Genomic DNA, 13,905 nt, shown 5'->3' with positions numbered 1-13,905 from the left:
CCAGCAGGGCCATGCCTTTCCAATAGCCCCTTTCTTGATGTCTTCAACCCACTGTCTTGTGTGCCAAGCACATTAGAAATTGCTGTAGGAGAGGGGATCAGCAATGGCTTTGCTTTGTTAATGTGTGTTTTAAATTTCAAAGAAGTGGATGACCTATGAAAAATGTGGTACAGTCATGTTTGTACCAGTAATTTACATTTAGCACATTATCTACCTGAATTGGTCAAAGCTATTTGTATTATTACTATAGCACTGTGTGTAGAAGTGTATAAACACCCTTTTGCAAAGCACATCTTATCTGACTCACTATTGAATGCAGGTACATTTTCATTGTGGGGTGGGCTTTGATGATTACTCCCATGAATGGAAATTGTAATGTGAAAAATGACTTCCATTCTGCCTTGAGAAGTGCTCTGCCCTTGGTAGTTCAAACCTCTACATTGGGTGAGTTCACAGGACACAACAACCCATCCTGCAAAACAAGCTACACAGCATGGGTTGTTGTTGGTGAGCCCGACAGATGATTGGGCTCACTGTAGGTTGTTCTCCCCATCCTTTCCCATCGGCCCTCCTGCCAGCAATGGAGATCACTTAAAAACCTTGGGATCTTGACTTCTTTTCCCCACGCTGCCTTTGACAGTTGACAAGTGAGCAAAAGGGATCAAGTTCCCCGTTCACAGTAACTGCTTTGACTGCTGTCAAGAGTAGCTGCAGTTACTGTAAAAGAAGCAAAAAAGGGGGTGGACTCTAGATCACCCTTAAAACCAGTTGCTACTGACTCAGGAAAGGATAGATAGATTGGAATGAGGGCACCCCCAAGTAACAGGCCAACATTTAAAACTCTAGGGATCTTGACCCTTTTTCGCCATCTTGCTTTTGATATTTGACAGATTGAATCCAGACTTAGTCATAGTAGACCCACTGAAATCATGACTAAGGCCAAATCTACACCTTATGTCAAATCATTAAAAATGTAGAATAAAAAGCAGGATAGAACACTATGAAAGGGTATATGGAATGTGGATTGTGCCCCAACAGTTATCAGTGCATTTCAATACCACTATAAAGCAGTAGTGTAGATCTAGCTTAAGTTAATTCTAATGGATTTCAATGGATCTACTCAAAGTTTGACTAAGGGTGCTACCAGATGAGGAGTTCTAATAGTAATAGCCAGAAGGCATGGTGCAGCGATTCCATCTTGTTTTACTTAATAGATTTTCTACTATAAAGAAAAGCACAGAAGTAGTGATGGGAAAACATGGCAGTAGGGTGGTGTTATGCATGGAAGATGGCATCATGTACATCCCTCATAAAATACCATGGATGAGGCAGGGTGATGGTATGCTAAAAGCTTCATCTGGAAGCACCCTAAGGATGTATCCATTCCAACCACTCATGGCCAATATTGACCATGAGTGGCTATCATTGTGTATTTTGCAGACCCAGGAATTTATATCTGTGGCTTTGACCCTAAGGTGCATGAGTAGCTACTCTATGCCTACCACTATTGCTACTCACAATGTTAAGTAAGTAATTACACATTATAGTAAGTAATTCATATACAGGTTATATGTGGTTGTGTTTTTCTTGTTGTATACTTATGCAACCAGCTCCCCAAAGCAACATAGAGAAGGGAATGAATGATAGCAAATCCGGATAGGGCCAGCTGTTGGCAAGGGAATAACTAGCAGTTGTTGTCCCATAAGTATCCGTTTCCTTTGGGGCCAAGGACTCTGCATGCTAGCTCTAGTTTTACATACCTGAAACCATTCACACATATTGAACTTCCATATAGTCCAATCCTATGTAGTGTATCTTATTAAAAAGCTAGAACAACACAAATTTATTAGTGCAAAATCAATTTACAGTGATTGCACAGTATAACGCTGGTGTGATAAAGCTCTAAGAAGTGAACGGACATTGGTCCTATAGCACAGCTATAGAAAGGAACCCCAGTAACATATGTCCCCAAAGCCATCCACATGCAGACAACACGAGTACCCAGTTTTCTAAAAACACCCATAAGCACTGTCTTTTTCTTTTAGGAATCTTACTATTCCTTTGAATCCTAGGATCAAAGCATTTTTGGACATATTTTACCAAGTCACAAGCTGGTAAAAAGAGACAATGCCTTTCAGGCTAATAGGTGTATCTGTGTTTTTCAGAGAAACGAGTACATCTTTACGATTTTGGAGGAAAACAGTGACACTTTGCTGCTTGGTCTCCGATATTCACGGAATAAACTTCACTTCCTCTTCTGGAGCAGAGAGCTGTCCAATGGCTGGCAGACGCGGGTCACCTTCCGGGATGTGTTTTTGGCAGACAATCAGTGGCACACACTGGTACTGGCAGTATCTAAAGGCTCCTTCTCTCTCACTGTGGACTGCAGCATCCCCACAGATGTGTATGTGAAGCACGTACAATTCAGGGGTAATTTAACCACCACCACCCCTGGGATGGGGCTGCATGCCCCAGAACTGGGAACTCTGAAGGCTTTGGTCAATGTGTGAGAGCACTTGTCACCTACATAGCACAGGTTATCTCTAGAAAATGCACTAAGGCAGTGAACCTCTTCCACATCCAAATAGAAGCATTACAGTGCTTTACAATCTGGTCAACAATGGGTTGAATCCTGTGTAAGTCCTACTTAGAGTAAACCCATTAAAATGAATGGGACTTAGATAAGTCATGACTAACTTAGGTACCATTCATTTCAGTCTACTGTAAGTGGGGCTAATACTGGATTCAACCTATGAAAGTGTACTTGGAGATGTGGTGGGTAACCATCAAGATGCAACCTTAAAGGAGATCTACACTACTGCTTTATATTGAAGTGCACTGAGAACTGTTGGGGTACAATCTGCATTCCATACACCACTTTCATAGAGCATCATCAGAGTGGGGGATTTCTGTGTTTCCCTACCATCGCTATGGCCTCCTGCTGCTGTCCTGCATTAGTGACAATCTCTTTACATGGGGAGAGAAAGAGGAAGCAGCAACAACCGCATGGCCCATTCAGTGGGTGTTTTTATTGTGCTGCTTTTCCTGCACACAGCAGGAAATGGTGGCAAGTTTCATTTTAAAAAAATAAGCCAGATTTTCTGGGACTTTTTTGTGATGGAAAAACAAGCAGAAGCAGCAGGAGATGTGTGGGAGGCAGACAGCGTTGTCTAAAGGATGCACGAGAAAGCGTGAGTGGGGAGTAGCAAGCGTACGATAAAACACTCGTCTGATGAACCCCTAAGTGTTATTTCCTGCTTTTTATTCCACATTTGTAATCATTTGACACAAGGTGCAGCTCTGGCCTCTGTCGTAGTAGTCAAAGTGAACTGCACATGGCACGTTCCCATTGCAGAAACAATAGGGAAACAAAGTTTGTTACACAGGGGCCAGGCAGAAACATCATGGGCCAGGCAGAAACATCATAGACCAGACTTCCCCAAGCTGTTGCCTTCCAGCTGTGTTGGCTGCAACTCCCATCATCCTCAACCAGCATGGTCATTGGAGTTTCTGTCCAATACATCTGGAGGGCATCGGCTTAGGGAAGGCTGCCTTAGAAACACACGAAGCAACAGGGCACTGAAACACTTTGGTCAGCTTTTGAAGCCCAGGTCGGTTAATAACTCTCCAGACTATTTCATCCAAAGTGTGCTTCAAATCAAAACAGTTGAGCCCTGGTTTTGCCTCTGCTGTTAGCAATGATAATTACCTTAGCTGTCTGGATTCAAGTGTGCTTTCATTTTCATCCACTTCAGGATTGTGGATTCTGCTTTCCCCACATCCTTGACTGTGACTGGATCCCGCTTTTATGTAGGGAACAGAAGGAGAAGAAAGGGTTTCTTTAGCGTGAGTATCATGTCTGATATTTGACTGTGTTGAAGAGATTATTATAACTATTCAGCAAACAATGAGGTGCCTCTGCTGCACTGGAGGGTGGGAGGAGCAGATCTGAGCTGAATGAATGAATAAGTTTATACGGTATAACAACCAGCACTCCAAGGGCTGAATGTATAATATATCATTTTGCTCTCATGGCTTTCCCCTAGACAGTTTTGAGGATTGTAATTCCCTGAGGGTGCTGAGAATTCCTTGTTAGAGATTCCCAGTCCTCCTCGTGGAAATTGCTATTAAACCAGTTTAAGGGCGTAATCCTATGCATGTTTAGACAGAAAAAAGTCCTACACCTCCCAACATTCCCATGCTGGCTGGGGAATGCTGGGGGTTGTTGGACTTCTTTCTGCCTAAACATGCACAGGATTGGGCCTTAAGTCTGGTATAAATATGATTGAGACATGCAACAAAATGTGGGAGTTGTAAGACTTTTTTTATACCTAAACATGCACAGGATTGTGCCTTAAGACTGGTATAGATATGTCTGGGATCTGCAACAAAATGTTGCAGTGTATCCTTCCTCCCAGCAGGAGTGCTCCTCTTCCAAATAGCCATTCCCACCAAGCAGGGCATTTCACTTTCCACCACTCTCCCAGTTTTAATAAGTTTGGTACATGATCTTACTAAATGCAAGGCCTGGGGATTGGGGTCATACCCACTGGCTCTGACCTCTGCATGTTGAGAAGGCATGAAAGGAACCTGATCCCATGGAAGAATCTATGCACATGTAGCTGTATGTGGATAGAAGCTCAATTCACACCTCCTACTGAAGGCATGGAGATCCAGGGCAGGGCTAGTAGACATAGAGGGCGGGAGCAGTAGGGGCAGTCCCAATTCACTCTCTATGTGTATGCTCCATGTATGAACTGAACAGGAAATTGGACACACATACACACAGAAGGAGACAAGCCAACTTAAAATGGCGGGTGTGTGGCTTAAAAAATGGTGTTAATTTCAAAACTCAAGCACAGCAGTACCCATTATTATTTATTTATTTATTTATTTATTTATTTATTTAGCACCATCAATGTACATGGTGCTGTACAGAGTAAAACAGTAAATAGCAAGACCCAGAAGAACAGATCCTGGAGCTTCTAGACCCACAGCCTGCGAAGTTAGCTGTGATGTTAAGAATTTTATAGAAGGGAACGTTTTATTAAGTGTACTGGTGCCACAGTGTAAAGGGAAAATTCCACCAGGCGAAGTTCAGGACCTCTCACCTGTGTTTTGATCAGGATTTATAAAGCTCCCTGGAATGTGCAAAGCTCAGTGCTGCAGAAGATCAAACTAACTGTGCTGTGCAGAACAGACCCCCAAGAGAATTAATCACACCAGTGGAAGTCGTGGTACTAATCTAGTAGGAATGCTTTGGTTTTCTTTTCCCCTTGTATCATTTCATAGATGGAACAGCTTCTGTTCATTTCTGGGTCACTGGTGATAACTGCTAGCCATATGGGTCAGCAGACTTCCTGAGGAGACATTGCAACAGATACACAATACGGTGTGCAGCTGGAACTGGGAGATATGATTGAGTGAAAGCTAAAATTCTCTTTCTCCTTCTTTAAATGGACTTATGAAAGAATTTCAACAGGAGTCAAGAAGCTTCTGGCCTGAGATAACTCAGCCTTTGGCAAGAGATGATCTGAAAGTGCCACATCTTTAATCTGAAGGCGAGATGGAAGTTGATAATGGGCAAAGGCAAAGGAGAGCCAAGCAAAGCCAAAAATACCACACAAAAAGACATATAAAGAAACCTCAAGGGCGGGATATGCACATGTAGCTACCAGGAGTCATGTAGATGACTCCTGGTAGCTGACATTAGAAGAGAACATAGAGACCCAGTTTGCATGTAATGACAAATTGTAGATTAATTAACTTAGGCTAGATTTACACTACTGCTTTATAGCGGTATTGCAATGCACTGATAACTGTTGGAGCACAATTCACATTCCATATACTGCTTTCATAGTGTTATTTCCTGCTTTTTATTCCACATTCATAATGATTTTCCATGCTCTAAAAAAATCTGTGAAAGTGCTCTTAAAAAAGATAAGTAAAACTGGAGCATCACGAGGTCATCTAAAGAACCCATAAACAACCATGAGCAAAGAATGATAAGCACACAATAAATGTCTTCTGTAGAAAAGCTCTGAATCCAGTTGACATGCTGGAAAACCTGAATAAAGAAAAAAGGGCTTTGCCTGGTTGTGAAACAACATCAAATTCAGTGCCAGACGGAGCTCTATGTGGAGGGCATCGCATATGTGGGGTGCCAAAGGAACTGAAAAGGCCATTTCTTTAGTTGTCACTCTCCTCAATTCAGAAGCCAGGGGACTTCGAGAAAGGGCCTCCGATGATGACCTTAGTACTCAGACAAGCTCATATGCAGAGAAGCCATCCTTTACATACCTGGCTGTAAGTTTCAGCACTTTGAATTGTGGCTGGAAATGGCCCAGCAACCAGTGTAGTTTATGAAATGGTCAAGGTGTGTTCCTGTTGGCTAATCCCAATTATAAAACCTGCAGAAAGGATAGGGTCAAGGCTGTGAGACAAAGGCATATTGAAAAGAGGCTCAAGACACTGTGAAACATACACACAGAACAAACTATAACGCAGGAAAACATGTCAAGGCGAGTTTTCACACAACAGATACAAGCTGTACAATACAAATCAAACAGTAAGTGAAGAACTTTCGCTTCCCTTTTAACGTAATAACTACACCAACTGGCCACATTAACGGTCTATAGCAATAGATTTAACAAACTTGTCTCTGATTTTCTCAGCTGCTGTGACATGCAGAGCTGTCTTATAAATAACATAATGATCAACTTCTGCCAGCAAAAAAAGAGGCAAGCATTGAAATAAGCTGGAAACTTCAAGAGGAATAAATTCAATAATAGCGTCACTGCAAGTGGAAATACCAGCACATAAGTAATATAATACTGTGGACATGCTATCACCTTCCTGAACAAAGCTTTCATGGCGATTTTGTGAACTGTGAGCTGAGGTTGTCCAAAATTGGAATTCTGAATCTGATATCAAATCCTATATGAAATTTCACAGCATATAAAATAGCTTTGTACACAACCAAGTTCTTTTGCATCCCAGAAAAGTTTATTTCTTTTTCCAAATACTTCTTCACATGAACATGCCTTTTCCCCTCTGAATTATTTGTGGTATTTAGAGGGCAGCACCCATTCATTTTCTTTTTAAATAATGTTTTATTGTATGTATATATTACTCAGGCAGAACTTTTGCAAGAACGGGTAGAATAAATAGGAAGAGAAGAAGACATTAGCCAAAGTGATTTAGAATGATTTTCATCTTGCACCTACAAATGATTTATTAAATTCATATTATGATTAAACAGCCTGAAGGCCACATCTCAAACTTAAATATAGTGTAAAGCTAAACTATTTGCACCGAGGGTGTTGGGTGTGTGCTCAGGATGGGTGGCTGAAAGAGGTATATTAGGGGAGTGCTAGAAATGGCTTAGGGGTGGGGGTGGGGGTGGATAATGGGAAGATGGGGTGGGGGGTCTGGGAAGTTGTATCTAAGATGGTGAGAGTAAATTTGGAGATAAGACTCTAGTGAAGGAAAGACATTAAAAAAGACCAGTTTATATAAACCAAAGTTCTATGATGTTTTGCCAGGTGAATGAGAACCACAAGAAAAGCAACTGGATTCTTGATGCATAGCATACAGGGACACATTTTGGAAACTCAGGGCTGTGGGCATCTCTTCCTTCCTATGTGTTTTTAGACCAGACAGGTCTACCATTAGGCAGAGTGAGGTGGTCACCTCAGGCAGCAGTTGCTGGGAGGCAGCAGCAAGATGTTGGAGGAGAGTGCTGTGTGCATACAGCCTGCCCTGTGCCCCTAAGCTAGCCTGCTGCCTTCAGGAATGCTAGAGGCTGTTGCTGAAGAAAGGTTTAACTAGCAGGCCAGTCAGCTTTCGTACATCGAATGGAAAGAGGCGCCATCTTGTTCTTTGTCTCAGGTGGCAGGCTGGCCCTGAGACCACATGTGATCAGAAGCACCTGTGCTTCTAGCCAACTCCTTCAACCTTTCCTCATAGGACTTGATCTCCAGGCCCTTCGCCATCTTTGCTCTCCTCCCTCTGGACGCATTCCATGTCATTAATATCCTTTTTAAACTGTGGTAGCCAGAACAGGACACTTGTCATTTCCTCTCTCCAGACACCTCAAGAATGGTGAGGCACTGGAGTAGGAGCCATGGCTCCTGTTTACCTGCTCTCCTGCCCATACATCTATGAGTAGCATACTCTTTCAAACCCATCATCTGAGTATTATACTGGGGTAGAACTATACATTATGTAGTGTAACAAAAGCCCAACAACAGCTTTTTTAAATGAGGCTAAAGTTGTCTCCTAGTTCCTGGTTCCTTATCTGTGTTTTCCCCTCCTAGTGGTAACATTTAGAAGAGGTGTGTGTGGGGATTGGAGGTAGGTAGGCAGATAGCGTTTGTGGGACCCTTTCCTAACCACCGCTCTGTTGTTCCAAATTTTCTCCCGGCCACTTCTCTCCCCTTGCCTTATGGGATTCTGAAAGTGTGGCTGGGTCTACACTAATGTTTTATAGCAGTATTGAAGTGCGCTGGTAACTATTGAGGCACATTACACATTCCATACACCGCTTCCATTGTGTTATTTCCTGCTTTTTATTCCACAGTATCTAAAATACTGCAACAAATTATTATTATTATTATTATTATTATTATTAATAATAATAATAATAATAATAATTTATTTACAATATGTAGCGCCATCAATTTTCATGGTGCTGTACAGAACAAAATAAAACAAAATACAAAACACCCTGCCATATGGCTTACATTCTAAAATCACAGTAACAAACAATCAGGGAGGGGAAAGGCCAACCAGCATGGGGGACTAATAAAAACTAGTATCGTCACACTACGGATTATAAGCTTTTGAGAAAAGAAATGTTTTCAAATAAGATTTAAAAACTGTGATCGACATCGCGGTTCGCAGATGCGCTGGAAGAGAATTTCAGGCATAAGGCGCAGCGAGCGAAAACGGTCGAAGACGAGCGAGAGAAGTAGAAACTCCTGGGCGAGTAAGAGACATAGTGTTATTAGAGCGAAGCAAGATATAACACTTAGAAAATGGTTTGAAAAGGGTATATGGAATGTGTCCTGGGCCCCAACAGTTGTCAATACCGTTATAAACTATTATAAAGCAGTAGTGCAGATCCTGCCTGTGTGTCCTATGAGGTATAATTCCACAAGAGAGATATAGCGTTACCATGACGGGATTGTAATGATTTGACACAAGGAGCATCATCAGATGGGGGGGGGGGGAATCATGTTTGCTTACCATCACTTCTCCACCTGTGCATTTGTCCCTCATTACTTCCTCTTTTGAAAGACGAAGTAAACAACGTGCACGTGACCCATTCAGTGGTCCATTTTGATCCTGCTGCTTCTCCTCCACACAGCAGGAGGTAGCGGCAACTTCCGTCTTTAAAAATAAGTCAGACTTACTTGGTGTGAAGAAGGCTAGAAGGGGTGGGAAGCATGCGGGAGGCAGACAACGTCATAAGAGGGACCTGGGAAAATCCGTGAGTGCCCAGCAACGAGCGTGAAATAAAAAACCCATCTCATGGAGCTCAAGGTGTAGATCTGGCCTGTGTTTGGAATCCTATGAAAGGTGGGATGGCTGAAAGGCCACTTGCAATGAAGGAAAAACATCCAGGCCTCTCCCTCTCCCTCCACCCTACTCCCAGGCACATCCTCCTTTCCTAATTTTCCTTCCAGTGCTCCTTTTTCCCCCCTCGGAAAAGCTGCCAGCTTTTGTTATACACTTAATGAATTTAACATGTAGTTACACCCAGGGGCAGCATGAAGGGTAGGCATCATCAGGCACGTGCTGAGGGTCCACATCCCAGCAAGGGCCCACTGACAAGAGCCCCATGGACTTGTGCCTCCTCTTCCCCAGCCTTGTTCACCTGCCTCTTGATGTGGCCCAGACAACAGCAGTGACAAGAAGGAACAGCAGTAGATGCCGCTGTCTGCTTGCTCACTGGTTCTCTGCCTCTCAAGCCAGCATGTGACAATGGTGCTGAGAAAGTAGACTGACTGAGGTAGGGCCCCCATTGAGGGGGTCTTGCCCATGGGCCCTCCAGAACTTGGAGCCGGCACTGGTTATACCCTTAAGTCAAAGGAATAAGGGGGAGTCACCATTTTACTTTGTTACAGTAGTAACATTAATTATCAGTAGTTTTCTATCATATTAACTCCAGTAATAGTTTAAACCGCTGCCAAAGCAGCAGTACAAACAGAAGTGAAGTATTCTATGACAAACCATTGTTACTATGGGTGTAACTGTTGTTTGAAAAAGCAGGTGCAAATGTATCAGTCCTTTCCTGAAGGCCCAGAATTCTTGTCCATGAAACTTTCCTTTGATCCTCATCTACTTTGTGATGTAATCAACAATGGTCAGGGGAACACAAACGAAAGTCTTGTTATCATTTAACAGTTTCCTGAACATTGCCCCGAACATGCATCAAAGGGTAGGAGTTATTAGCTTTGTATTATGCTTGTTTACCTGTCATGTACGCATTGGCAAGGAGCTGCTCCTTTGATCACACTAAGGATAAAGGAAAATGCAGACTCCGGGCTTAATTTCAGCAGAGGTTCAGCCTTGGAACCTATAGGTCAGCCCCAGAATCTGTTTTCTGTAGCAGAGCTTAGCAGTCAAACACATGCAGTAGTAAGAAAAGGATGCCTCCGAGCATGTGAAGAGTAGCTTCTTCCATCACTGAAAAACTACACTTAGCTAGAAAACCACAAAGTCAATAGAATTTGTAGCAAGTGAGCAAAATGAGTTCTATTGCTATTAGAAAATGACAGTAGAATGTATTACAATGATACATTTTTTAAAGAAAACTATATAAAAATAGCACACGCTGTAAGTGGAAATCACTCATATAAATTGCACATGCATACTGAATCCCAGCTGAGATGATAAGATCTCCAGATTATATCCCATGTCAATTATTTCATTACAACCACCTAATTTTCTCATGGAGGGCAGCTCAAATATCCTTTGGCCTCTTGAATATTTCTTCCAGGTAGTTGTTATCTAATGTGAATCTTCCAAAATTCTTAACCAGAAGAATTCCCCCTGAAAGGGTTTATCATCCCCCTGAAGCTTTGGTGCTATATAAATAAATAAATAAATAATAATAATAATAGGATAGTCAGTTCAGAAATGTGGAAATCTCTCCAAAACAGAATATGCCTCAGGCCTGCTGAGCCACAATTAGTTCCCACACTTCTGAAGTCAGGGCCCTGGGCTTCAAGGTCAGAGAGTATAATTTTCAGGCTCACTTAAGCCCCAGCATTATAGAAATGAAACGTAGTGTAAACCCACCAGCAACCATTGCCCCTGACTAACCATGATAGACTTGATTCCCTAGTCTTTCTTCCTCTCTTTTTCAGGGCTTGTTAAGGCAGCTAGTCCTGTTGCCAGGATCTGATGCTACCTCACGGATGTGCACTGGCATGAACTTTAATCTAGCAGTGCTCTCCATCCCCAAAATTCTGCAGGATCTCCCTGTGAAACCAGTGGACAATGAGCTGCTGAAATATCCTTACGGTCAGTAAAATGGAACATGGTTTCTGAGATGGTTCACCAGCTTGTATTAGAAAAACATAGAGGAGAGCAACACTGTGATCACTCTAAGACTGGGTTCAGACAACACACCGGAGCTCATTATTTAACCCATGACAAGTTGCAGTGTTTGTAGGCGCCATCTTGCATACCCAACCCTCATTCAGGGATTGTAGTGTCGTACTAACTAGGTGAGCATGGGCTATGTGCTTGCTAAACAACCCTCACATAGCTCTAAAACAGACCATGGCTTATGTGAGCCATGCTTGCATAACCCATGCTTGCCAGGTTTGTAGAACATGACAACTCCTGAGTGGGGTTTGCATATTCAAAATAGTGACTACCTGCATCCTGCATATACTACAGCCTCACCATAACTGTCATGCTGTGTCTGATTTTAAAAATAGATAGCTGTGCCAATCCATGAGGGAAAAAATACCCAAATCCACAGTTGGTCAATACCCTTATTAGGACCAACCAGACTTCCACAAAAATGTGTAAGCTTTCAAGTTCTCTAGAATTTGCCTTCAGGCTAGGTGGTACAAAAAGCAGAGAGTGGGGGAAGTAACAAACAAGTCCAAAAATCTGACCAGATGTTGTGGCCATGATGTCTTCATTTTAGAGAGACCCAATCCCAAAGTGGAGATTTGTAGTCTGAATGAATTAGTTTTGTAGTCTGAATGAACCTGCATTGAGCAGGGGTTTGGACTCGATGGCCTTATAGGCCCCTTCCAACTCTACTACTCTATGATTCTAGTCAGTGATAGGTGTTGCAGCAGGTATCAAATTATGCCATGTAGTGCAGTTCGGGATAGAGAAGCAATGTCTGATCTCCATTTCTGAAAACCCAAAGACCAGCTGTAACTCTGATCTATCTCTTGCCTTGGGTGAAACACTCAGGTTCCTGAGTCAGCACAGAGAAGAAGTGCAGAGAAACACGACAGTCTTTATATTAGCAAAGCTGGAGATTTATTTTAGATGGTGCACACTGTACCATCTAAAATTTGAGCCAAATTGTCCAAACGTGAGCCTGGAGTTAGAGTAAACCCAGTCTGACTGGGTTGCAGCACAGGAAGTGTAGAAATTCACTTTTTTTCTTATAATGTTATTCTAATTCATTTCCTCTTCCTTTAATGACATTGAGAGATTGATCCCTTGAAATTAACGAACCTTCCTTCCCTGCACTCTTTGTAGCTTTGAGTGATACACATAAAACATATAATTGCTATCTAGTCCAAAAATATGTAGCATGAATAAGTTCTCTGCTTATATTTTGATGAACAGAATACATGCTTACTCTGATTGTCTGCAAAACAAAAAAGACAAAGTCCCCAATAACAGCTCAAACAACCACACAAGGTGCAAGAGACCTAACAGAAGTGCACCAGACCAATGAGATAATTTTAGAAAATATTTATAAATAGAGCACTTAATGATGCACATCAAATGATAAAGGGAGCAAATATTTCCAATGCCAATATACCATTTATAAATCATATCAAAGTCATAACAACCATATCAGTCATAATCATATCAGTTTAGAGAACCCAGGTATATTCCTGTTTTGACATGCATAAACTTCATCAGGAACTCCTATAGACAATTCTTAAGGTACATAACAAACTCCGATAACAAATTCTGATAACTGATATTGTTAACAGATTGTTTCACTTTCTGAGTAAAGGAATTTTTAATGATGCACTGATCAATAAGGCAAAAAAGCCAATTATATTTATAAGTTGCTAGTTCTTTTTGGAGAAAACTCCAATGCTGTATTGAACGTAGAAATTCTGAAAGAGAAAAACAAATGTATTTACAATATTTAATCCCCCCCCCCCCCAAGTTTAACTGGCACAAATTTACCATAAATTATAGATAATTTTCACCTGGTTTCTTCCGATTCCTTCCTTCCAAAATGTGTTTGCACTCAAAAAGTCAATCTCCAAACAACTCCCAGCATTCCTGAGCATTGGCTATGCTGGCTGGGACTGATGGGAAATGAAGTCCAAAACATCTAGAGGGAGCACCATCTGGGGAGGGTTGGACTAGAGGGAAGTAGAAGGATAATCAGCAGACCCAAAGTTGAAAGTAGGCCTTATCTCTAATGCCCTGGTCCACACTAAGTCCCACAGAGGCCCCTATCCAAGTAAAGTTAATGATGCTTGAGGTCAGTGTGTCTTAAACTGGTCACAACTGAAGTTGTCCCATGGATTTTGGTAGGATGTGGTCACAAGTAGTTGGATGGGAACTACAGAGTGCTGGGTAATGAATGGCCAGTAGCCACAGATGTTCTCAAAATCTGTGATTGTACCATATGAAAATCAGAAGGAATGACCCCAGTGTTTCCTTACCTCAACA

The 13,905-nt window shown here is 42.0% G+C and overlaps 1 protein-coding gene across 1 annotated transcript in view; it reads left to right on the top strand.

Moving 5' to 3' along the window:
- The window catches only part of TSPEAR (thrombospondin type laminin G domain and EAR repeats), a 42,460-nt gene that overhangs the window by 12,207 nt on the left and 16,348 nt on the right, over positions 1 to 13,905 (top strand). The window contains exons 3-5 of the mRNA XM_063131535.1: positions 2,166 to 2,404; positions 3,756 to 3,846; positions 11,376 to 11,532. Of these exons, the coding sequence (XP_062987605.1) occupies positions 2,166 to 2,404; positions 3,756 to 3,846; positions 11,376 to 11,532 (487 nt within the window). The remainder of the gene's footprint in view (positions 1 to 2,165; positions 2,405 to 3,755; positions 3,847 to 11,375; positions 11,533 to 13,905) is intronic.

Source organism: Elgaria multicarinata, chromosome 8 (genome assembly GCF_023053635.1).
Source record: "Elgaria multicarinata webbii isolate HBS135686 ecotype San Diego chromosome 8, rElgMul1.1.pri, whole genome shotgun sequence".
In the NCBI taxonomy this organism is placed as follows: domain Eukaryota; kingdom Metazoa; phylum Chordata; class Lepidosauria; order Squamata; family Anguidae; genus Elgaria; species Elgaria multicarinata.
This window is presented reverse-complemented; position numbering and strand designations above follow the sequence as displayed.